At 44.3% G+C, this 23,916-nt stretch overlaps 3 protein-coding genes across 6 annotated transcripts in view; 1 reads left to right on the top strand and 2 right to left on the bottom strand.

The window, feature by feature from the left end:
• Positions 1 to 961: 961 nt before the first annotated feature.
• Positions 962 to 6,571, bottom strand: RPL15 (ribosomal protein L15). The gene is made up of 4 exons (XM_015619310.3): positions 6,488 to 6,571; positions 4,926 to 5,110; positions 3,385 to 3,521; positions 962 to 1,318 (listed from the first exon to the last, which is right to left on the bottom strand). The coding sequence occupies exons 2-4, from the start codon at positions 5,095 to 5,097 to the stop codon at positions 1,013 to 1,015; spliced, it is 615 nt and encodes a 204-aa protein (XP_015474796.1). The 5' UTR covers positions 5,098 to 5,110; positions 6,488 to 6,571; the 3' UTR covers positions 962 to 1,012.
• A 75-nt stretch (positions 6,572 to 6,646) lies between these two features.
• Positions 6,647 to 23,109, top strand: NKIRAS1 (NFKB inhibitor interacting Ras like 1). Of its 2 annotated transcripts, none has more exons than XM_033511901.1 (4): positions 6,647 to 6,717; positions 7,743 to 7,836; positions 15,552 to 15,793; positions 18,608 to 23,109. In XM_033511901.1, exons 2-4 carry the CDS (start codon positions 7,746 to 7,748, stop codon positions 18,845 to 18,847), a joined length of 573 nt encoding a protein of 190 aa, XP_033367792.1. In that variant the 5' UTR covers positions 6,647 to 6,717; positions 7,743 to 7,745; the 3' UTR covers positions 18,848 to 23,109. The 2 variants fall into 2 exon arrangements, with proteins under 2 accessions (XP_033367792.1, XP_015474752.1); XM_015619266.2 differs by lacking the exon at positions 6,647 to 6,717 and adding an exon at positions 8,517 to 8,641.
• LOC107200574 (ubiquitin-conjugating enzyme E2 E1) overlaps positions 22,725 to 23,916 on the bottom strand; it is a 45,759-nt gene continuing 44,567 nt past the window's right edge. For 2 of the 3 annotated variants that reach the window (XM_015619261.3, XM_015619263.3), the window contains one exon: positions 22,725 to 23,648. In XM_015619261.3, the coding sequence (XP_015474747.1) occupies positions 23,551 to 23,648 (98 nt within the window). In that variant the 3' untranslated portion in view covers positions 22,725 to 23,550. The remainder of the gene's footprint in view (positions 23,649 to 23,916) is intronic. The other variant, XM_015619262.3, reaches the window with a different exon arrangement.

Raw genomic sequence — 23,916 nt, 5'->3', positions numbered from 1 at the left:
CACTCCACATCCCAAGCTCAAGTTCCTGGAAGACACAGCTACTTCTTGGGCCTTCTATTAACTTCTCTTCCTATGACTACCTAATGCATACAGTACAGAATCTGGGGAAGCTACAACAGCCATCCACCTAATTTACCAGGAATTGCATTTAATCTCTCAGCCATTACGTGCAAACTGACTTCATGCTGAAAAGGTCACACTGTGATCTCACAAAAAGTAGTTGAAATACATAAATCTGTAACTGCTATCTAAATGTGGTTATTTCTACCACCTAACCATGCAGAGTAAATCAGAATGCAACTCTTGAACACAGAGACATGTTTTCTGCTCCGGTATCAAAAGGAAGGTTTAAGAAACTGTGCCCCCTCAATCTTGACAAATGAAGTAATATCTACTCTACAGTCAGTATGTTACTACTCAGCCTAAAACCTTATCATTCTTTGCGATGTGCCCTCATTTTTAATACTGTGCATTGCAACAAACAGAGCGAACTTTACCTTTCCATTCTGTGCTTATTTGACATTTGTAGCTGAGAGGCCCAAGAGCTTGTTTGACACTGAAGAAGTAGGAAAAAACAGAACTTGAAAAATAAAATAGCCATTAGTATTTAATCACCTATAAAAAAGAAATGAGCACTTTCAGTTTACATCTCATTGCACAAGGTCAAAGCTGGCCTCCAGTTCAAGCACAGGACAACAGAGACCCCAGCCTATAGTGACTAAAAATAAACTCAGACCAAGAGAAAAAAGAACATGGGACAGCCCTTGGGTTTTCAATACACATTGCACACATCCTTCTATGTTATCAAAAGTGAAACCCATCACACAACTCTATACTCAGGGCCTACAATCTTCACAAGTATCCAATTACATTTTCAAAAGCCTGTCAAAATACGGAAACACCTGAACTCCTGGAGAATTCTACGCTCATCCACGTAATCCAAGAAGCAGCAGAAGCACTGTTAAATTTAACAACCTGCATGATCTTTATTAGATGGCCACGTTTACAAGAATTAGCGGTAGCGGTGCAGCTGCAGGGTGTTGCGCCTTCTCCAGGCTGCACGGCGCGAGCCACCGATGGTGTGGTGGAATTTGTGGCCCTTGCCAAGCCCACGGCTCTTGCGCCCGGCTGACGTCAGCCCACGCATCTCTCTGTGCTTGTGGACGGGCTTGGTGATCCATTGGGTATCGGGGTTCCGCCTGATGGTCTTATGGAATGGATCAATCAGGATCACTTCAAAAAACTTGTAAGTGGAATCTTCACCCACCCAATACGAGTTCAAGACTCTCAGAGCCCCACAGTGACGGCCAGCACGCTCCTAGAGGAAAAAATGAATGCAACAGGCTGTAAAACCGTGGATGCAGAAAGATTACTACCTCAAACATAAAATTTCAATTTTTCCTAGGACAATCTCTTTTCCTATAAAAACTCATCTCCTTCCAGCTGCAAAGATGTAAGAACAGTAACAGCTGAAAAGAATGCTATGTTACAAAAAAAAAAAAATTGGATTCTCTTTGGATTCCTGCATGAAACAGGTTTTAAAGACCATGAGCAGGAAGGTGCTGGGTTGACAAAACAAAGAACTCTGTGTTCACAGAAGCACCCAGTCAGTAAATACACAATGTTAAAAATAACTTCAATGTGAAGATGAAGAGCATGAGCTGCACTTGGGGTCACAGAACAATCTTTTGTGGGAAGTTATGAAAGACTGACTAATTTGTACATCCAAAGCTACAGGGGAGAAAGAAATTTCTGCAGAGAGTAAGCCTGTACTGGTAGAAGTAAACGAATAGCTGATGTAACAAATCCTTGTACCACTGCTGGCGTATTACTGCTTGCTATTCCTATCCTCACTTGTGGTTAGGAAGACACAATCTTAGTTTAGAAAACAAAACAAAGCAGAAAATAGCAATTATGCAAGTCAATCTGCTTCTCTTGTCAAGAATGCTCCTTACTTAAAACACACTACATGTGTTTAATTGTAGGACTTTATCATCACCATGGGGAAGCATGAACCCATGAGACCCAGTTCATCTTCTTCGCCAGTGTGACCGTAACCTATTGCTACAGGCTTCCCCTAAACAGCCCTTGACTATTTTCTACACATGGAGTAACATTTTTTCAAGTCCTTTTATTCTAGTGTGAGAGCAACAGCTGTATGAAATATTAGAACACCAGTCACCCTCCACCAGCTTCTATTCAAGGATGGGAGCTCCAACTAAGGCTTTGCACTTCTGTCATATTAAAAAATTTAAGTCATCCAGAAAGACTGTGTCAGATCCAGAAAATTTCAAGCTAAAACTGAGGGCAAATAACCTCTTCCATAGTCGGCAAAAGTGAGCATGTGATCAACCATCAGGTTTCTGGGAATAACACATATGAAGAGAATGCCATGAGCATGAAAACAGAATAGCATTTTTAATTCAAACTCATCACCTGTGTTTCTTTTTAAATAAGCATGTCCCATTTATATTTTTTCCCTGAAAAAAAAACAATCCCACTATATTGAACTTGCAGAAGTCACTCAGCAACATTTTCAAAGTCCTGAGAACAGAAGTTTCCTGCTTCAAGATGGAAAGGCAATGACACTCTCCCTTCTTCCACAATGTCTTGTTTGAGAATGCAGCCTAGTACTAACTCTAACCCACTGAGAAAGATTTTTTTTTGTAAAGGTGAGAACTCTTATCTCTTCCAGACTACAACTGTGACAGCAATGAAGCTTACAAGATTTCATCAAATCAAGTTTACATTTTGAGTATTTCAGTAACAAGATCTCACCTAAAAATAAGTTAACCACCAAGCTGTGTGCTTGTGAGGTACCAGTATTTTATAAAGAAGCAGGTCTCTGGCACACTGCCTTCAGCTCCTGCAACACAGCTAAGTGTGCTGTGCAGCAGTACTACTACACAAACAGGTGCTACAGGCTTTAAGACAGGAACTCACGTGTACTTTGTGAAAGGAACATCACCTGCAGCTGGCAATCCACACCACGTGGCAGGGAACACAGGAATGGGATTTACTGACAAGTTAGACACCTTAGCACATGCAAGTTCTTATTTCTCATGCCTAGCTCTTTATTTTACTGTGGCTTGGACTAGTTACGTGTTTTTTGTAACAAATATAGTGGCATACTTCAGAACTTCACTAAACCACCCAAGTGGTTCCCACAGATCCCCTTTTCAAAGTCTGAACAGTTTTTTATTGTCTCAATAGAGCTTTTAAAGACATTCTGCTATTTTCATGCCACCATTATTCAAAATCTTACTAACAACTTACTAACAAAGCAGCTGGTTTGGTTTTGTATATTTTGTCTCTGAGTACTTTCAGCTTTTACAGATTAAAACTTTCCAATGCAAGTTTGTGAGCAATAACCAAAATACTTGCCTCTGCTACAGACTGAAGACTCCGGGCAAACTTGAGCTGGTTAACACCATGATGCACAGGTTTACCATAGGTAGCACCTTTCGGGACTGGGCGTTTGCGACCACCACGGCGAACACGGACACGGTAGATAACATAACCTAAAACAAACAATGACTTAGGAACTAGAACAATTCTAGTGCCAATTTTCATCCCTGCACTGCATTTCCAATCCCCAAAAATTTACATTAAATGCTGCAACACAAAGTCATTACACCACTTTTTACCAAAATTTACAACCTGAGGTAGATAGTACAAGATGTTTTTGTTATTTTAATTACAACTGAGTAAGGAAAGTGATATCCTGATGCAACTACTTTTTGATTCCAAAACAGAGCTTATGGCACCTTACCACTACCCAGTCCCAAACCAACTAAGATCAGCTACAGCTATATTGTAATACAATCATAAAAAAACCCACCAAAACAAAACCAACCAAAAACCAAACAAAACCACAAAAAAAACCCCACCAGCAAAACCACTACCCAAACTGCACAATTCAGATGGCACCACTCACAAAGCACTGAAGCACAAGCCATCCATAAACCCTGCTGAAATCTAGTCACTGAGAAATGAGGAAACTAGATAACAGCGACAGAAGTGTCAAGTCTTAGCTATTTATTTTCTCTGTGAATACTGGGTTTTAACCTGGATTTCCACAAGTTACACGTGGATGGCCACTTTTCCCACTTCTTTCCCTGACCAGTAACTGTTTTTCAGTAACAGTACAAAGTCCATCATCTTGCCCAGGTGCATGCAGCTGTAATAGTCAATAGTATGGGTTGCTTTGGAAGGTACCTTAAAGATCATCCAGTTCCAACCCCCCTGCCATGGACAGGCACACCTTCTACCAGACCAGTTTGCTCAGATCTCCATCCAACCTAGCCTTGGACACTGCCATGGATGAGGTATTCACAACTCATCTGGGCAATCTGTTCCTGTGCCTCACCACCCTCACAGTGAAGTTTCTTCCTAATATCTAATCTAAATCTAATCTTTCTGTTTGAAGCCATTCCCCCTTGTCCTGTCACTACATGCTCTTGTGCAAGTCTCTACTCAGATCTCTTGTAGTTCTTTTCAAGGTGCTGAAACTGTGACCTTCTAAGGTCACAGTTCAGTCACCTGAAAAGAGCTGAAGTAACAGATGGCAAAACTTGGTCAGAGAAAGGACATCCCCCAAACCTAGGATACTAAAAACCCTGCTCAATTCTGTGGCACTAACATTGCACAAGAACAAAAATTGAGGCCAAAGCCCACTTGAACTTCACCTGCCAGAATGGCAACAGAAGGCATAGATGCAAAATTAAGTGAAGCTAAAGTTTTAGGCTGTGCTGCGGACACTGCTACCAACTAAGGACATTTACAATATTCTGTTCATTTCCTGCAGAAAACTTCAGTTTATTGGGGGATACTTCAGTTTCAGATTTTGTTATTCTGCTGTCACTGAAGGAAGTCAATGTCACTGCATCATGTGGCACATGGACTTCACTTGTCCATGGCATTACCTTGCTTGGCCTTGTATCCCAGCCTGCGGGCTTTGTCCGGCCGCGTGGGGCGCGGGGCCCGGTGCAAGGCCGACAGCTGGCGGTACTGCCAGCAGCGCACACGCAGCAGGAACCGCATCACGTCCGACTGCTTCTTCCTCCACAGCTCCTGGATGTACTTGTAGGCACCCATGTCTGTCTACCTGCTGGATGGAGAGGTCAGTGAAAACAGTGAATACAATTCCCAGTTTGAACATCTTCCAACAGTGGCACCACACCAAATCACACATGGCACAGCACTGAAAGACAGGGAGCTCTCGCACTTCCCTGTACCACTGACACATCTGGGAACACATATCACAGCTGGCAGCCTTTAACATGATACCCTGCAGTCACCATTCCAGCAATTTTCCTCCTTTTTATTTATTCTGAAGTGCTGAACTCCTCAACTGAGAAATTTCCAGATGTGTTATGTCTGATACTGCCAAACCCAACAACTAACACCTGAAACAAGTTTTAGATACAAATCTATCAAGAGCTACATGATTGAGCAGCATGGCCTTTATTAACTCTGACTTCAGTATGGTTTTACTTCTAAGTGAAAGCTTAACAGTTTTATTAGTGTAAGTTTAACAATGGCTTAAGAAATGAACTGGATTGGGATTTTTGATTGCTCAAGAGCAATTCACATGGTGTTCTCCTACATCTCAGCAGGCCTTCCTCCACATCCACTGAAACTGGGCTTCAAGTAAAATGGGGCATACTGACCGTGTCACACTAAAAAAGAAGTGTCAATGCTCAGTGTCCTACTGCTGCTGACATTTGTGTTTTGCTCCATAGATGCTCTATGGGTCTTTTTAAGTTGTTTTTAAAAATCGTTTCTGCTGAGCACCATTGGAGCTAGTTTGTATTGACTTCTGCAGAGCAAGGGCTCAACACAAAGTTCCTACAAGTCAAATTTTATCCTTAAGAAACAATGATTAGTACACTCTCTTCTGAGCTGAATATGTCTTAAAAGTTTAAAGCATCTCAAAAAATCAAATATTAATTTATTTTTTCGTCATGGTTACTGCTGTTTTCCTAAAAACCCCTGTTGCCTTACACATCTGCAGCAATCAGCACGCGTACCTGAACTCACCATCACATACACGCAGGCCACTTTATTTACATTTTAAAATACGCCAAGAACAGTTCGTGTGTGATTTTGACTACCCCTCTTGTTTAAACCTGCCTAGCTATAGCTCATCCATTCCCATCCCCGGCCCTCCATCTTTTCACGGCCTAATGGCACAAAAAGCCCCAACAAGCAGAAACCCGAAGCAAACCAGGGCGCGCCGCCTGTCACGGACCTGCACCCGCTCCGGCGCGCCAGGGCCACGCTGGGTGCCCCGCTCCCCTCCCCGCCCCACCGATGCGCAGCCCGCGGGCCCTCCTCCACCGGCCTTCCAGAGGCTCCGCGCCCGCAGGAGCAGCCCCATCCCAACCGGAGCCGGGCGGGCGCGGCGGGGGAACAGGCGGATGAGCGCTCGGATCCCGGGATGGGCACGGATTGAGGGAAAGGCCGCGCCCGGACCAGCCCTCACCTGATGGCGCCCAGCGACGGAAAGGAAAGGCCCTACTTCCCACAAGCCCTCGGGCCACAACACACTTCCGGCCGCTGCCGCGGTGCCTCATGGGTAATGTAGTCCTGCGGGCGTGCGGGCCGCGCGTCCCTCCCCGCCGGTCCCGGCCCGGCCCGGCCCCCCGCGCCCGCCAATGGGAGCCGGGGGCGGGCCCGCGCGGTCAATGGGGCCGGCCGGGACGCTCCGTCCAGGTGCGCGCTCGCGGCGGGGGGGCGGCCCCGGGGGCGCGCTCGGGGGCCGGGGCCGCGGCCGCGCTCTGGGGCCGGGACACTGGGGCACGGTCTGCCCGGGGGCTGCACCTGGGGCAGGGACTTGGCGAGATGCGGCATCTCCTGATATACCCCCTCTCCCCAACCCCCATAACCCCCCCACGTTAGGGACTGGGGGGGGACTTTGCTTAAAACCCTGAAATGAAGCCTTAAAAAAAAAAAAAATCTAAAATAACAATAATTTTTTAAATCGTAAGATTACGAGGAAGGGCTGAGGGAGCTGGATTTGTTTAGTTTTGAGGAAGCTCGGGGGAAATCTCATCACTCTCTACAATCCCTGAAAGGAGAATGTAGGGAGCTGGGGGTTGGTCTCCTCTACTGTGGCTGCAGTGAGAGGACCAGAGGAAATGGCTGAGATGGGAGACTCAGATTAGGTATGAGAAGAAAATTTCTCACTGTTAGGGTGCTCAGGCATTGGAAAAGTTGCCCAGAGAGGCTGAGGAGTCACCATCCCTGGAGGAGTTTAAAAGGCATCTGGATTTGTTGCTGGATGATGTGGTTTAGTGGTTTAGTGGTTACTGTGGTAGTTCTGGGTTGCTGTTTGGACTGGATGATCTTAAAGGTCTCTTCCAACCTAATGATTCTATTTTATTCTATTCTAAATAGTAAATGCTAAGGGTAAAAACCCTAGAAACAATCCTAAAGCCTTTTCAGTGGAGGGTAGGGAGGGGACACCATCAAGCCTGCTTCTGCAGGCCCTGGCTTTACCCACTGGTCTGCTCCTGTCCCTGCTCCCATCCCTCCTGCATGGCACAGGTCAGATGGGGCATTGAGTGACCTGGTCTCATTGGTGGCATCCCAACCCACGGCAGAGGCCTGGAAGGAGAGGATCTTTAAGCTGCCTTTCAACCCAAGCCATTCTGATTCTAAGAGTTTGGCTTTCTCAGCCTGCAAGTCCCTTCTGCCTCCCTACCTGCGGCTGCAGGGTGACCTTTCTCTTTTTTCAGCATATGCTTTTCAGAGCACCCTGGCTTGTGAAGCATTGCCTGGTTAACCTGGAATTGAAGCAGGACAACGCCAGTCCCTCCTGGTCCGGACAAGGTACTCTTCAGCTCTCTCTGTGGGAAATGGCTCCAAACAGCAAACTGAGTCAGGGCCTGCTGCCCTGCCATGGCTCACTGGCAGAGGGAAATGCCCCTAGCTGCTGGATGCTTCCTGCTAGAACCAACCCCCACCCATCGAACTGATTTAAAGCAGACCGAAAAAACCTGCTTCTGCATTTGCTTTCCTCTGCTTCTGCCTGTCTCTTAACACTCCTGTTTTGTAGTTCCTAGTCCGTAAAAGCTAGAAACTTTCTGTGAGCAGAATAAAAGGGAAGGAACCACCATTTTCTTGCATTTCTAGAAGCCATCCTGGTACTATGAAATACCATCAAGCCCACCCCCAGGAAGCCCGATAACGCTGTGCACACACACACCAACAAACACAGCCCGTGCCCTGGGGGTGTGCATGCTCCAGCACTCCCAGTCTCCCCAAACCTGACAGGACAAGTGTCGAGGCTGCAGGCAAGCATCAGCACCACTGGCAGCTTTTCTAAAACCTGAAAAAAATGGTGTGGGAGGAAATTTTAGTCCTAAAAATATCAGTCGCTGGTGAGCGCTGGGAGGGAGCTGTGCCCCCGCTGCTTGGCGCTTTGCCTTGCGCCTTCCGTGGGCTCGGCTCCCACCCTTGGTGCCCATCCCTGCGCCGTGCCAGGCTCACAGCCTCCCCTGTCTGCACAGGGCTCCGCTGCGGAACCGGCCCTCGGGAAACATGGGAAAGGGCTACAAGGTGGTGGTTTGTGGAATGGCCTCAGTGGGAAAGACTGCGATTTTGGAGCAGCTTCTCTATGGAAAGCATACTGTTGGTGAGACATTTTTACTTTTGGGGGGAGGTTGTTTCCTTTTCTAGCATCTTGTTCGGTGTGGGCCCCAAAACACCAATAATGGAGGACTGCGAACTGCACTGAGGTGAAGGAGGAAATATGGTTTTGTGGCATCTCTGGGCTGTTCTTAAAATTCATAGTCTTATGGATTTTTAAAAGAGTCTTGGAGAAGAACTCATTCCATGATGTTCCTGGTAATAAAATACAAGAATGTTTAAAAAGAAACACTGAAAGTAGGTGATGTGCCGGCTGCATATTTACAAAAGAAATATCTCGTTCCCTGAAAGATGCCATAGATGCCTGAAAAATAAATAGCTGTCACATGACGAGTGTAGACACTGTTTAGACTTTTGTTTCACATTCTTAAAGCTTTATTTTGCTTGGTTTTGGCTAACACTTAATCAAAGCTCTGGAAAGAAAAACAGCTCAGCTTTAGGTTCCACATTCTGTGCTGAATTTTGAAGGCCAAGTGTCTCTGCTCTCTTAAGAAATCCTCACGGGAAAAACAGACTTGACAGAGGAACAGGGGATGCCTGATATTTGCTGTGCACAAAAGGAAGGGAACAAAGGCAAAAGCGGCATGTTTCCCTCTGTTTCCGCATTTGGCTTTGAAAGGAATGGCAATGATCATCAGGCTGACAAATTATTCCTGCCTCACCTAGAAACAAAGGGTGGCACCAGGGCTTTGACAGAAGATGTTTAGTCACTTCGCATTTTTTTCTTGAGCCAGGTAAATTAGACATCAGGATAAGTTGTTGGATAAATGCAAGGATTCCTAGCATGGTGCTTTGCAGCACTGCACCTTTAAAATGTGTGGATGGGAGGAATCTGCTGGCAAAGCGATACAGAACTGTGTGCTAATACCCATGTTTAAAAGGAGGATTTCCTCTAATGTTGCAGCAACATCTGTTTCCAGCATCCTACTGAGTGCTAGGCACGTAGCCCTGTGTAGCTTTCAACGTGAAGGCTGCAAAGCTTTGCAGGCTGAAGTTTTTTCCCTTTGCTGCCAACCTGCCTCGCCTCTGTGCTGGGCTGTGTGACTGTCAGAGACACCCGAGCAGCGTGAGCAAGGCCACGTTACTTAAATCGTATTGCCTTGCATTAATTCCTGCCTCCTATTAGCAAGCCAGGCAGGAAGGATATTCGGGTGTTGCTGATCAGAGGAGCTATTTATGGAGCCAGCCATGTACATGATTATACAACGTCATGGACACTGGCTGACATAACCGGAGGGAGGCCTCGTGCCTGGGGTTTAGCTGTGGGTGTCCCTCTGTCACTCCCAAATGCCCTGCTCCAGCTTGGCCACTGACCAACACAGACCTGCCCCCCGGCCACCCTGCACTTAAAAAGATAATTTTTCCTTGCCTGAAGCTCTGCTTTTATTTTTTGGAGTTACTGGTAAGGGAAGGAACAGCTGATAGCAGATGGGGAGTGCAAGGGGAGAAGGAAGAAGGTAGTTTCCTGTTTCCTGTGATTTTGGTCAAATTGTGTTCTTAAGACATTCAGAGAAAGAGGACAAGTAGCAGAGTCAAGATGAAGATATGGAGAGGGTCATTACAGAGCTGCTGCACCTCCAAGAGATGAGTGGCCACAGCCCAGCAATTTTGATTTCCCCTACACTGGCCATCAGGCACATTTGGAGGGATGGACCAATAAGCTGGTGCTTTTGGCAGTCCTGCTGAGTGGTCACCATGCTCCCTGCCTTTTCCTCAGCACATAGGCAGTTCTGGTAGAGGTTGTCTGAAGTATGGGCTGGTGGAAATGGTTCTCAGAAGACCTTTAGCTGCTATTCCGCTCTGTATTGATTTAACTCCCAAACTGTAGAGGCAGGATGCCATTGTGAGGATCTCCCTGTGCAAGGACAGAGTTTGAGGAATGGCGCGTCTTCAACTGCTCCTTAGCTGAGCTGCTTTAAACTGCACAATGGTGCTACCTTTGCAGGGGTGGCCCTTCCCCACCTGAAACATGATTACAGGATCTTGATCCTCGTTTCCTAAAGCTTGTGAGCTCCAGAAAGCGGACATGTACATCTTGGCTGCTGGCCTTTTTGGCCGGAGGTAAGGAGGGACCCGTGTGTTCGCTGAAAGCCTGTCTGTTCAGAGCCAACCAGCAAGGCAGCTCACTGGGCATGGCAACATGGACACAAGCTGTTTCAAAACCTGTGCTTCCTGACTGACGTCAGGAGCAGCTCTGCGGCCGCTCCAAGGGCCCCGGAGCCGTGGGGAGGATGGCCGAGCCAACATGGGGAGTCTTTCCGTTCTGATGGCAGGCACATCCTCCTCTCAGTGACAAGAGGCACGCTAGAACCTGGTTGGGGGCTCAGAGCACAAGGTCTGCTGCCATTCTCTGAGGTGTCACAGCTACTGTCACAAGGGTCTCCTCCTAGCTGTAAATCAGCCATGAGTCTGTCAATGCTCATGTGCCTCCTGTTGACTTTCCTGTAAAAAGGAGTGGTGGCACAGCTGGTGTTAGGGAAATGATTAGAGTCCTTGGAGGTTTCATGCTGCTATGTAAAGCCCTTGGCTTTGAGCCCATGCTCCTGGCTGTGTGCTTGGTGATGGTGCTGTAAACCCAGTTGCACTGTTTCTTTTCCTAGAAAAACATGCACCTTCAGGTTTCCCTGGCTCATCATGGGTGAAGTCCTTAAGTGCCACTGTTACTTACATGGTCAGCAGCTAACACTGCTGTAAGATTGCTTGAGGTCAAAGAGGAAAAAGTACTCAGGAAGGAGGAATACCCCCAAAAAGAACTATTTGTGTCCCTGTAGCGTTTGAGCAATGATGCCTGTTATTGGATTTTGTGCTAGGCTTTAAACTGCAAGGGAATTTGCCTTGTGTCCCAGGGAGAAAGGAGGGGACAAATAGATGAGATGCTCTCAGAGCCACGTAAAATAATGTAGTTGTTTGAACCATTTGACTCGATGATCTTAGAAATCTTTTTCAGCTGTAACTATTCTATGATTCTGTGATTGCCTGGTACCTGGGATGATCTCTCTTTTTGTGACTTAAGTGTTGTGTTTGTCCAAATCCTCCACCTTCTTGCTGTCCTGAAGAAAGAGGGGCCAGTCTTATCTCCTCAGCCATGAAAAGGGTCCTTGACTGGCAGCAGAAGATAGTCCCACTAAGTACCTGTGGTACCTGGCACTGCTTGGCCTGACCTCTCTTGGCCAGGCTAGCAGGAGACTTGCTGGCTTACCTTTGGCACAGGGCATGTCTGTAAAGAGGATGGATATTTTTCCTTAAACAGTGTTCCTGTTCAGTGATGGTGCATCATTGAAGAAGAAAGGAGTCTTTCTTCTGCCTTTAAATTATTTCTGGCCTCTCAGCCTATACTAAAACTTATCAGCTCAACAGGAGAAGGTGAGAACTGTCCCTTGCAGAAAACTTTTCTCTGCCTCCTGGCTGTGTAAACAGCTGGTATGGTCAGGTTATTCATAAGCAGCTACTTCAGATCCTCTAACTAGCTAGGAATGAAAACACCATATATTACCGTGGTAGAAGCCATAATGAGAGAAATTGCCTCGCTTATTCCAGCTGGAGGGATTTGGGGTTTTGGCTTACACTTTGGATGTGATGGAGGCTAATTAACCTAATTATGCATTCATAGAATCATTATACATTCATAGAATCATAGAATGGTTTGTGTTAGAAGGGACCTTAAAGATCATCTCCTTCTAACCCCCTTGCCATGGGCAAAGACACCTTTTTTCATCTTCACTTCTTAAATTAGAACTACCTGGTGATAGTGCAGTTAGCTTTACATTTTAGAAACAGATGAAAATGGAACTGAATGTATGTAACTGAGGGTCACAGCCTGGCTATTTGTTGTGGGACCAGTACTTCCCTAGCAGCTAAATCTAAAGAGATCAGCTCTTCTTGAGGTTTGTCCAGCTCTTTCCCAAGTCAGGGATCCTCTGATACACTGTCCTTTGAGATCTAAATAAGAAAAGCCTGTTGTTCTGCAGTTTACAAATGTTAGAAATAGCAGGTTTTAGGAGCTCTTTGCTGAATTCCTCTGGAAAAGGGGGAAAAGAGAGATCTTCAAAAGTACTCAAGAAGACAAAAAATTTGTACTGCATTAATGTTCAAGATCCATCTAGGAACTTTTGAAATTCCATCCCTCTTGAAATTTTGATTTACTTAGGTATTTGTGATCAATCTGTTATGCCTAGCCTGACTGTGCAGTATTCATTAGTATATTGAGCCTTTTATTTTCCTCATTGGGAAGCCACAAGGGGTTGTAACAACACCCAATTGTATGACTGAAGCTTCCCGTTGCAGTTCCTCTGTGGCAGCACTTGGTAGAAAACAAAGACCTTTCTGCCTCTCCCAAGATTTGCACCAGCTAAGGAGGTGCTAAAGAGTGGCATCACTTCTGTCTATTCATCCTCCCCGTCTCCAGCCTTTTAATATTTTTTGTTTTCAAAGGAAGTGTGACATTGTGCACTACCTTGTTAGTTCCCCTTCACCCCTCTAATTTGTGAACCTGAGAGCTGGCCCACGGTAGTGCTCTGCTCCATGGAAAAACTACTCAAGCTGGCAGCAATCTGCAGGACAAGATCTTCCCAACACAAGCTGCTCGTGCCCACCCAGGCAGAGATGGTGGAAGGATGCCTGGGCATGCCAGTGAAGGGAAAGAGAATCAGGATCTTTGCAGCAAGGAGGATGAAATGGTGCCAGCACCTTTCTAGGACACTGACTAGTGTTGCTTCTCTTACAACAACCTGCCTGACTCTTGTTTGAATGGAGACCTAGGAAGTGTTTGAATGGGATGCTACCAACAAGTGTAAACATCATTGTCAGCAAGAGGTGGCTGTTACGTGGCCTGGGCTTTAGGAGCAGGGCCTAGAATAAGGTGACACAGGTATTTCTAAAAATTATCTATGTTTACTTAGGAAACTACTTGCATATACTCTCTCCACCAGTGCATGTAGGTGACATTTCACCTATGGAATCTGATACTGGTGCATAAATTTCAACTCCCTCCTACATGCCCCTCCCACTTCACATCAAAATTTGTTGCTCTATTCTGCTGAGTTAAGTCCCAGGTCTTAAATTTTCCTCTTAGTTTTTAAATAGGATGTTAAAAGACGTACTTTTCTCTGCTGCTTTTAATGCCATTAGGAAGAGATTGTCACAGGGTAAGCTGGATATATTAGAGGCTGTTGAATTATGGTGTAGCATTTAGAGGATGAAAAACTGTACAATATTATTTGTTGGTTTTTAAAAAGAAAACTTAGGTACTTATGGTTCCTTCCATCTTGCCAAAGCCGTGTTTACTGATGGCAGATATTTCCTTGAACTGTCTGTACAATACAACAAGGCAGAGCAAGAGTAGTGCTGTGTCTAAACAACAGTGCTGTATCCAGAAAGGGATTTGTTACTACCTCAGTCTTTAAAAATGCTCCTTTAACACATTCTACAATCACATAGGATGCATTTGTGCTTCCTCTTCTTATTAACCTTTGCTTTGTCCTTCTGTTCTTAGTTTTGCTCCCACACATTAGCGTGGCTATATTTGGAAGCAAGATAAATCAAATCATTGGAAACCTAATAAGAGTTTGATCTATGAAGACTGCACAGAGAGGGGCAAAAAGAACAGCTTGTGCCACTTTCCTGCACAGGAATGCTGCATACATCACGGGAAACCAGCAGCGTGGGTGGAATGCTTTAGCTTGTTTGTCAATGTGAAGTGTTTTGAATAGTGTCACTGAATATAGCAAAATCCTTATTTTCATAGGCCAGATAATCCCTTGTGTTTTCTTAAACAATACACTAAAATGGTCCCTTTTTGGCAGACAAAGAAAATAAAGCAGAACTCATTACTGTAGTCCTGCAACAACAAACAATTGTATATAGGAGTATAGTGGAGGCAAAAATGTGGGTTGCAGAGGGCTTATATGAATACTTAAAACCAACTCTGAGAGTGGCCCAGCTACACTAGACATAGATTGTTTTGACCTGTAACCTTATGCACCTGCATCCAGGAGGAACACAAAGCCAAGGTGATTTATCTGTTTTCAGGTTTGGCTTAGGAAAAATAATTTTAATTAGTTCAAAGCAAGCTGCCTTGAATTACTTCGTATTTCCTGTGTGGAGAGGAGGAGACAAGGAGGGGCAGTATGCAGATAGTCAGGGTGGAACAGGTGATACGTATATGAAAGCTTGTTACCTTGTGCATGCTCTTGCCTTTCAGTAAATGAACTTGTTCCTATTAGCAAATCTGAGTAATTTAAAATCCCTAGGGGATGGAAAAAGCTCCCTGTGTATTTGAGTAAATACAGTATGCAACTTGTTTGCCTGCAAACATCCCCTTCCCTTTCTGGCTTAATTTCACATATTGGTTAGTTGTACCACCAATAGACATTCATTTCCAGAATTATTATTATTCCAGCAGTCTTCTGGAATTTTATTATTCCTTTGTCTTCTGCCTCTGCAGTATGATCCAGCTCATTATGAGGCAAAGAAGTAGGCTTAAGATGTTAGTACTTGACTATCTGGTGTTCCCTGGCTCTTGTTTCAAAAGGGTATGTTTGGACAGGCTCGTTTTGCAGCATGTTTGGCACAGAACTGGTACAACTGGGTGGCCAGAGTTTGGAAAACTTGGGAAGAGAGCATATATCTTATCCTATTCTAAATGTGCATGTTGTATAGATTAATTTTACAGGCATAATCATGTGTTTACATATTAATGTATTTACAGTGTCACTATTGAAAATAGCTAGCGCAGTCATCTGTGAATACAGCCCTCCATGGAGCTGCCAGGCAAGGTCAAGGCCTGGTCAAGTCACTCTTGAAAGCTACTGTGGGGCAAAATTCTGCTGCACTGCAAGGAATTCTTATAGCGAGGCTGTATTTACAGCAGTGGAACATTCCTGCTTGTTTTCAAACAGGCTTAGAAGAGGGTGCCACAATGGAGGATGTGTATTTGGCATCGGTGGAGACAGACCGAGGCGTGAAGGAACAATTGCGGCTTTATGACACCAGGGGTCTGCAGGAGGGTGTGGAATTGCCCAAGCACTATTTCTCTGTGGCTGACGGCTTCGTCCTGGTGTACGCCGTGACCAGCCTCGAAGCCTTCCAAAGAGTCGAGCTGCTCAAAAAGGAGATCGACGTCTTCAGGGACAAAAAGGAGGTACATGCATGGTTGGCTAAATGCTGTATCGGTGATAGGAAGTTAAGGTCGCAGAGCTCAGGAAAATGAATGTACCCACAGCCTTGGCCAACCCAGCAAAAAGGAGGCCTTCACATGCCAGGGAAGCTTAATTCACATGCCGTGCAGGTCATGCAAAAGAATGCTTTTTTTTTTTTCCCTCCTTATTTCCTCTACTACAGCTAAAATTCAGTCAGCTGAATGCACCAGTCAGGACACTTATGACTAATAAAACATATGGTCTACAGCAGTGCAGCTCATGTTTTTTTAGATATTGTACAGGGGAAGTCAAGTGCATAGAATAATATAACGAAGGGCATTATCTTTGTTTGTTTTGTATTCATGTACTTGATGGCTTACAAACTAGTGTAATTGACAATGGGTCTCCCAGACATTAGTCAATTGGCAAAGCAGCTTTAATGTATTTTAACAACCATATTGAATCAATTCAATTGTGTGAAATGACTGCTCTATTTTCCCTTAGAAAGCAGCTAGTGTTTTCAGCTGACAGTGTTCCAGCTTAGCTAAACAAATATAACTTGCATGTGGCATTAGCATTACGGCTTTTCCTACAGTATCTATATTCTGGAGTAGTTTTCCCTGTTTAATGTCTTTAGCCTACAGCTTTCCAAATGCCTGTTCTATGCTGTTTAAAAGGAAGGGAAAAAAAAAAAAAAGCATGAAGAATTAATTGGATAATGGTAGGGAGAGACTTTGCAAAAATGTAGCTTGGTGTGTACTGACAGCACACAGGGTGGTGGAGGAAGGCAGGCTCAAGTTTGACGGCAGATGAATGTGCAGTCACAGAAGTATGTTAGGTGGTAGGGCTGGTGTGAGCTGCAGGCTGTCACGTATATCAGGGATACAGGAGTCAAGCATAACTCCCCTGCAGGGCAAGGAAAGGTGGACAAGCAGGAATTTTTTCCAGGCACTCTGCTTTAGGAAGGCCTTGATTTGGTGCTATACACCATGTTGTAATGCAGAGAGGGAGTTACAGCCCCAACAGGATCTGCGTCCTGATCATCTGTGTAACCTGTCAGAATTCTTCTCTCTCATTGCATGCAGGTATATTAGAAAACAGTCAATTTGCTTATCCTTTTGGAGAGCTTAAAATTGTGATTTTTACTGAGGATAACATAGTTAAAAAAGTGGTGGCCACAGTCAGATGGATAAAATAGCTTTAATTCCTATGATTTCTGTTAAAAAATAGGCTTTCAGGTGTACAAGGTGAGATCAGGAGTCCTTCCTTAAGGTAACTGTTAATCAGCAGATTAATGATTCTGTAACTTAAAGTCTGGGCTCCACTAGAATGAATTCTTTACTGAATTGGGGATGTATCTCCACACATGGTGCTTCTGAGCTGGCAGAATTTCAACTCATTGAGTGGCACAGTCCCCTGTTGTGTGGCAGATGACAGAAAGCACTGATGGCTGGTTTCTTGCCTCTGCTGGCTGTGGGAGCTCTCCAGCACGCACCTTAAAGCCTGGCCAAATTTTATACTAAATAGAGGTTTTGTTCTCTTATACTGACAGTGCTTTGTCATAGCTAAAATTCAGCTGGAGCATGTGGTAAATGCACATGCTTTCAAAGCCCTCACAGAGGGGGAAAAAACCCCTAAGCAGCATTTTTCCAAACACCCTGGCCTGCTGTAGAAAAGAAAGGAAGCCTCAGACCTCACAGGAACAGGACAAACATCTCTAGCTGGAAAGAAGTAGAAGGCATCCTGGAGTTAGCCTGATGAACAGGAAAGAGCAAGCAGGTGTGGCCACAGCAAACCCCACAAATCATCAGCAAGAGAGGACTTTATCACTTGATCTTTGTCAAACCACTAGTGTAGAGATGAAAACAGTTTGACTAAGGATCTTGAACTAAAAATACAGTCATGGTTTCCCTTAAGAGCTGATGCTGGTAAAACATTTTTAGAAAACAGTTGAAACAAGGAGGAGCAGTGGCTTCATGTGGCCAGTACTGCCTTTGGCACTTCCTAGAGCTGAAGCACTGGGAAGGCTGCATGTACTTACTGAGCTCAGCCACACTGGACTGTCTGGGTGATACACAAGTCACTTGATGGATCCCTACAACTGCAGATCTGAGTTGATACCGCTGTGCTGCTCTCCTTAGCTAACCAGCTGCTCTTGGAACTGCTCCCCCGAGGATGCTGCTGGTGCTTATCTGCCACTCTCAGCAGACTGTCCCCTTCAGTCCTTCGGGTGGCTCTTGGTGCCTGGGGCTGGGGAGCCGGCAGGGCTGAGCTGGGAGAGGGGCCCCATAGCCTAGCCTGCCTGGTCTGCTGGCACAGTTGGCTTTATTTATATTGTGGGATGGGGCTTGGGAAAGAAACAAACAAGACAAAATCCACCACTGTGGGATCCAGGCTTTCTCTGCTGCTGTGCATTTTTTCATCTCTCCAGCATCTGCTGCGGAGACCTACTCGGATATCATGCTCTTATCATTTGTCTAGGGCAGCTCAATTCCCACGTAAGTGGAGAATAGGGCTGTTTAACTTTGGATCTCTTGGGTATTGTTTCCCTTCAAGCAATCACTGAGGGCGGGGAGCGGGGTGGCAAGAAGGGGAAGTCCTGCATATCCTATGATTAAAACAAGCTTCCAACCCATAAGTAGATGAGGCTAATTCAAATCCCAGACCCTGATCTTCCAAACTACAGGCAACTTACCTTGTGCCAGTGCTAAGTTACAGAACAAGTCTGAACTGTGTTACTACTTGCCTGCTGCTTAAAAGGATTGTGGCTGGTGGATGGTTTTGGTATAAAGCTCACCCTCTTGTTTGGTTTGTAGGTTGCAGTTATTGTCTTGGGAAACAAAACTGACCTCCTGGACCAAAGGCAAGTGGAAACAGAAGCAGCACAGCAATGGGCAAGGGCTGAGAAAGTGAGACTGTGGGAAGTGACTGTGACAGATCGGAAAACACTGCTTGAACCCTTCACCTTCTTAGCTAGCAAACTGTCCCAGGCCCAGAACAAATCAACATTTCCCTTGCCTGGAAGGAAGAGCAAAGGGAATAACTGTGAAAACTAGACTAGCTTAGCATTGTCTCCTGCTGCCAGGTCACAGTCTAAGTCCTTTTTGTGCCATTTGCTCCTTGCAGTTCCATTTAAAGCAATAATATCATTCAGCAATAAAATCAGCAAGCTTATAGCTAAGAGGCATCCTTCCTTCTCACAGACTTGGCTTGAAAAAGCCACTGTTGGTAAAAGCCTCAAAAAGCACTTTATGAGAGCAGTCATTTTGCTGCCAGGATTATGGAGGAGGAAGGGATAGATGGATACCTCTTAGCAGGGCCTTTTACTATGCCTGGATACAGCCATGTTGAGGGACAAATCAACAAGCTTACCAGTATATAATCGCCCTGCAGATCTATAGCCTGTAGTCACAAAAAGTATTAACTGCAATAAAGCATTCAGTTTGGAAAGGTGATATATTTGAAATGGCAACAGTTCTTTTACCTTGACCTTAAATAGGGCCATAGGGCTTTTTGATGCTGCAAGAGACTGAGATCAGTGTCTTGCTGTAGGAAAGGGTATGGAGTGGGAGGAACAGTTACCAGATCTAGCCACTGATGTTTTGCTAGTGTCTGAAAGAAAAAAACACCCCCCACATCTTCTGGGAAATACCCCAACGTGAACCTTGTCAACGAAGTCTAGTAAGCAGTGCTTTCCTGTCAGGAATTCATTTGTAGAAACCAGAAAAGCTCTCAGAGCACTCATTGATTGAACAACCTAAGGACAACACAGCTATGGGTTTGCTCCAGCATGTCCACTACAAATCGGTCACATTCTCATAGGTGGTAATTTTTCTGAGGATTATACGGATCAATTTTGTATGCAGGATGTATTGCTGGGCTCTGCTTAGGGCACGCTTACCTTGCTGCTCAGGTAAGCTGCAGCAATCTGCCCTCCATAGGCCAGATAACAGCTGGTACAAAGTGCTGTATGACTCTGCAGGTGGGGGCTGAGGAGGGTAGGAGGCTGTCTTTTTGCAGACATCCCTGTGGCAAATGCCCAGAAATACCTGTACAAACGGCCCGGGTCTTCATGCGCTGCACATGGTCCGGCTGCAGGAGCACAACTGCACGTGCTGTGTTTGCCTCAACACTGGCAAACCTGTGTGCTGAAGGACTCTGCTGTCCCAGGCCAGCCTGGCAGTAAACTGAACTAAAGGGGATATATAGAGGGACAGAAAGAGCCACTTTTCCCAGAGACAGGGGCCAGATTTTTGGCATCTAACAACCTGCTGTACTAATTGATGCTAGCTTTTCTTTATATTTGAAGGCAAGAGCAGGGAGAGGGAGTGAAGTACCCAGTTTCTGCATTTTCCACTAAATTAATCCTCTTTTGAACAAATACTAAGAATTTCACTGTGAATCAGCAAAACCACAAGCAATATTTGCACTGTCATATCATAACTGCTAAATTGTGTGCTTAATGATCACAATTAAGCTCATAGTACTGCTCTTCCTGAATACTGATTAATAAAGCCTGTCAGCACTACTAAAGTCTGTCAGCATTATTAATGTCAGAGCAGCAGTACACTTCACTGAAAATTAAGCAGGAATCCCTACCATTATAATGGAGGTAGACGAAACTGTTTATGCGCTTTGCTCAATATAGTTTGAATTGCTGTGGCCAAGGAGTAAGATAAGAGAGTAATTATGAATGAGCAAGCTTTTGTAATGCCCTGCTAGGAACATAAAATTGTTTCCATTGCAACACTGCAGCTGAGTAAGCACTATAGCACGACCTCCCCCTACCTGGCCAGTAATAGTCATTGTCCCCAGCAGTGCTGCAGGATGACACTCCCTCCTCACTCATTTCCTACTGAACACACGTGTAAGTGTGCTCCGGGCTTCTCCCTACCCAGAAGACCCAGTATATGCTTGCATGCTTGGCAAGTGGAGGTGACTTCAGAGCAGCAGTGGTTCACCTCCTCACTGCAACCTCTTACCAAGGAGTGGGTCATGTTCCTCTTCTTCAGCTCTGCAGAACCCTTTTTCTTGAAGGGACTTCCATCAGCCTTGAAGCAATCAAAATTAGTGAAGATGTCTACTAATAGCACATCACTAAAGCTGACCCTTGAGCCAAAGGAGTGCATATTGACAAGTCTGAATCAACTTAAAATGCCTGGAGATGGAAAGAATGGGGATGACTGGTTCCTGTCCAGCTCTGCATGCTGCAGACTTGGTGCCAATTTTTCTGCCAAGACTGATGTCACCTGTAGGCTGCCAGAGCTGTGCAGTGCAAGTGTAGCTTGCTCGCTTGCTCCACTGGATTTCCAGGACCTGACTGTTTTAAAACAGGCAAGAGAAACAGATCTTCTAAATGACTAAGGCCATTTTTCCAAATAGGCTACATAAAGGCAAACACATTTTCTTTGATTTGGCTAAATTTAGAGTTTAGATTATTTGAGGCATTCAGATAAAAAAAAAACCACCACCCACTGTTTTCTTTCATAAACTTATTCTGATGTTTTTTCTAAATATTACAGTGTTTTACTGACAAGTGATGGAAAATCTGGTGTCTCGTCTACAAATGATATGCACACAGTGGTTGTTACTGAGTAAAAATGAAACTTGCTGTAGTAGAGTTTTACACAGGGCTAATAGGCAAAGTACAGAGTATAATGTGATAGCTAATGGGCAGAACATGTATTTTTTTCTTACTGTTCCACTGACTCAAACCCTGTTCTAGGTCACTGGGATTATTTACCTGCTGCAAAACTAGAGTCCTTTCACAAGATAATGGAGAAAAATTATTATAAAGAAGAAAAATGAATTAGGAAACTAAACCATCTTTCTCTCTTCCTCTCTAAAGCCTCTACCCTGCTGAATAAACATTGTACAAATCAGTTGCCCCCACCAGTTACAAGTTAATTTGACATGTCCTGGTGGCACAAAGCAAGAAGCTGGCAAAAACCTACTGAGAGATTAAGCCATTTACTCTTTACTCAGTAGCAGAGAGAGAAAGATGATCAGAGATGCTCCTAGTGTTATGTAATACCGAACAGGCAAACAGCTGAGGGAACTCATACACCAAAACAAGCACTGTGTCAAATGACAGCAGTTCAACTGATGAGGGTATGGTGCTACTATCCACAGCCACCCAGCAAAGGAAAGGACACCTTTAACTAACAGACCACTTTGGCCCAATTTAGATTTGCTCTGTATCTAGATAGGATGAGAGGTACTCAAATGAAATACATACAGAATTTTTTTGCTCCAAATCCGAGAGTGCAGATGACCACCCAGCACTCACAAGAATGTCGCAAGGTGAAGCACTCTCCATGTGAAAATGAATCTGTGCTTCCGGCCTGTACCTTAAGGGAGTGGTTACAAATGCCATATCCACAATTAACTGCCCTCTTGCTACACACCTCACTGTAAACACTATGTCTCTAGGAGATAATCTTTATAGGTAGTTAAAGGCTCTACAGATACGCCTTTACGGTGTTGTCTGCTACCTTACCAGGGCATGAGTCCTTCTCTTCCAAGTGTGGATAGACCACTCCATCAGAAAAGCATCAAGACATTCTTTTCTTCCTTTTGCTTCTGGCCTCTTTATCTTCCAGATAGCTTACACTTTTCTGGTTGTACTTTCAAACAACATGTCAGTCCTGCAGAGGCAAGGCTGTGAAAACTTAAGCTAAAAATTAACTATCATGGACTCTGTGGTAAGTTACCTCCTCATGGCCAGGTACCTGCACAACACTTAGTGAACACTTGTGAAGGTCTTATGCTATCATTCATTGTATGCTTGTCTTAGAAGTGTCTTCCTAAAATAGCAGCAGTCAGTGCACTCACCTGCAGATCTCCCTTGTCCTTAACCACAGCATAAATCCTCTGAAGTATACAGAGACGCTATTCTAGCAAATTGACAAAGCAAGGGACTAAGCAGAAATCTTTTCTTCTTCTTTTTCTTTTTTTAAACATCTTTTTATTAGCACAGTAACAAATGCAGACTTAAGTAGCCCACAACATACAACCAATCCACTGAGTGACTCCTATTCCACACCTTACAGTTAAACAGCTTAAGGTATTTCACTACAGGTTACCGTAAGTCCTGATTAAACCCTTTATTCTTTTCACAAAGATAGATTGGCTTATAAAATAATACATTAACTACTTCTCATTTCATATATGAGGCGATATATCCACCTCTCCATATCACAGATCATGAGATGACAGTCTTTAAAAAGGATTTGTTAAATACCAATGTGCCCTCCATAGGGAAAAACAATCCCAACATCTTTTTACAAAAAAAAAAAAGAAAGAAAGAAAAAAATAAGCTCAACCTAGAACAAAATAAATCCCTCAAACCCAAACAAACAAAAAGCAAAAACAGTGTGTAGAGTCTTGAAAGGACTTTTACATAAATGTCAACCTATGTACCTGTACAAAATTAAGCTGTTTTAATCTTTTACATATTGCAAGCAAACTGAAAACCAAAGAAGTCTAAGAAGTTTACATTCTTCTCGGTACTATATGTGAGCTAATATTGCTTAACTAATTACAGTCTTAAAGTATGCTATTCCAAATCCTAGCTGTCTACTGTAGCAAGATACCTTAAGTTACAACAACAAAATCTTAGGAAATAAAAGACTGAATAAAATCTGTTATAGAAATACCCTACTCTTTACCAGCACCCTCCCTCCCCCCACCCCTTCAAAATCATAAGCAGCTCTTTCCATCACAGACAAATAATGTAAGAGTTTGAAGAAAATCCAATTTATGTAGCGTATCTTTTGGTCCATTGTCTGGCCATTCTGTCATGCTCTGCTCTGTTAGTCATATACTGAGTGGCAATGCTTCCAACCAGGGGGTCAGCTGAAAAGGAAACACACCGCTTATTTCAGACAAGTTACAGAATAAAAACTTTTAAATAAAGCTGAAGTGTGAATTTCATACAAGGCAAACACACAGGCAAGGTACACTGTAACAACCTAAACATACTGAGTTGATGATCTGTATCTTCTCTGATTTTGTGTATTTATGGTGATGTACTAATCTGTAATTTAATAAAGTGAAATGCCAATAAAGTTTTAAGAAGTTTAAGACACAACAATCAGTCATATTTTGCATTACTGAAGGTTTT

The sequence above is a fragment of the Parus major genome, chromosome 2 (genome assembly GCF_001522545.3).
Source record: "Parus major isolate Abel chromosome 2, Parus_major1.1, whole genome shotgun sequence".
In the NCBI taxonomy this organism is placed as follows: domain Eukaryota; kingdom Metazoa; phylum Chordata; class Aves; order Passeriformes; family Paridae; genus Parus; species Parus major.
The sequence above is the reverse complement of the archived record's forward strand: the minus strand, read 5'-3'. Positions and strand labels throughout refer to the sequence as shown.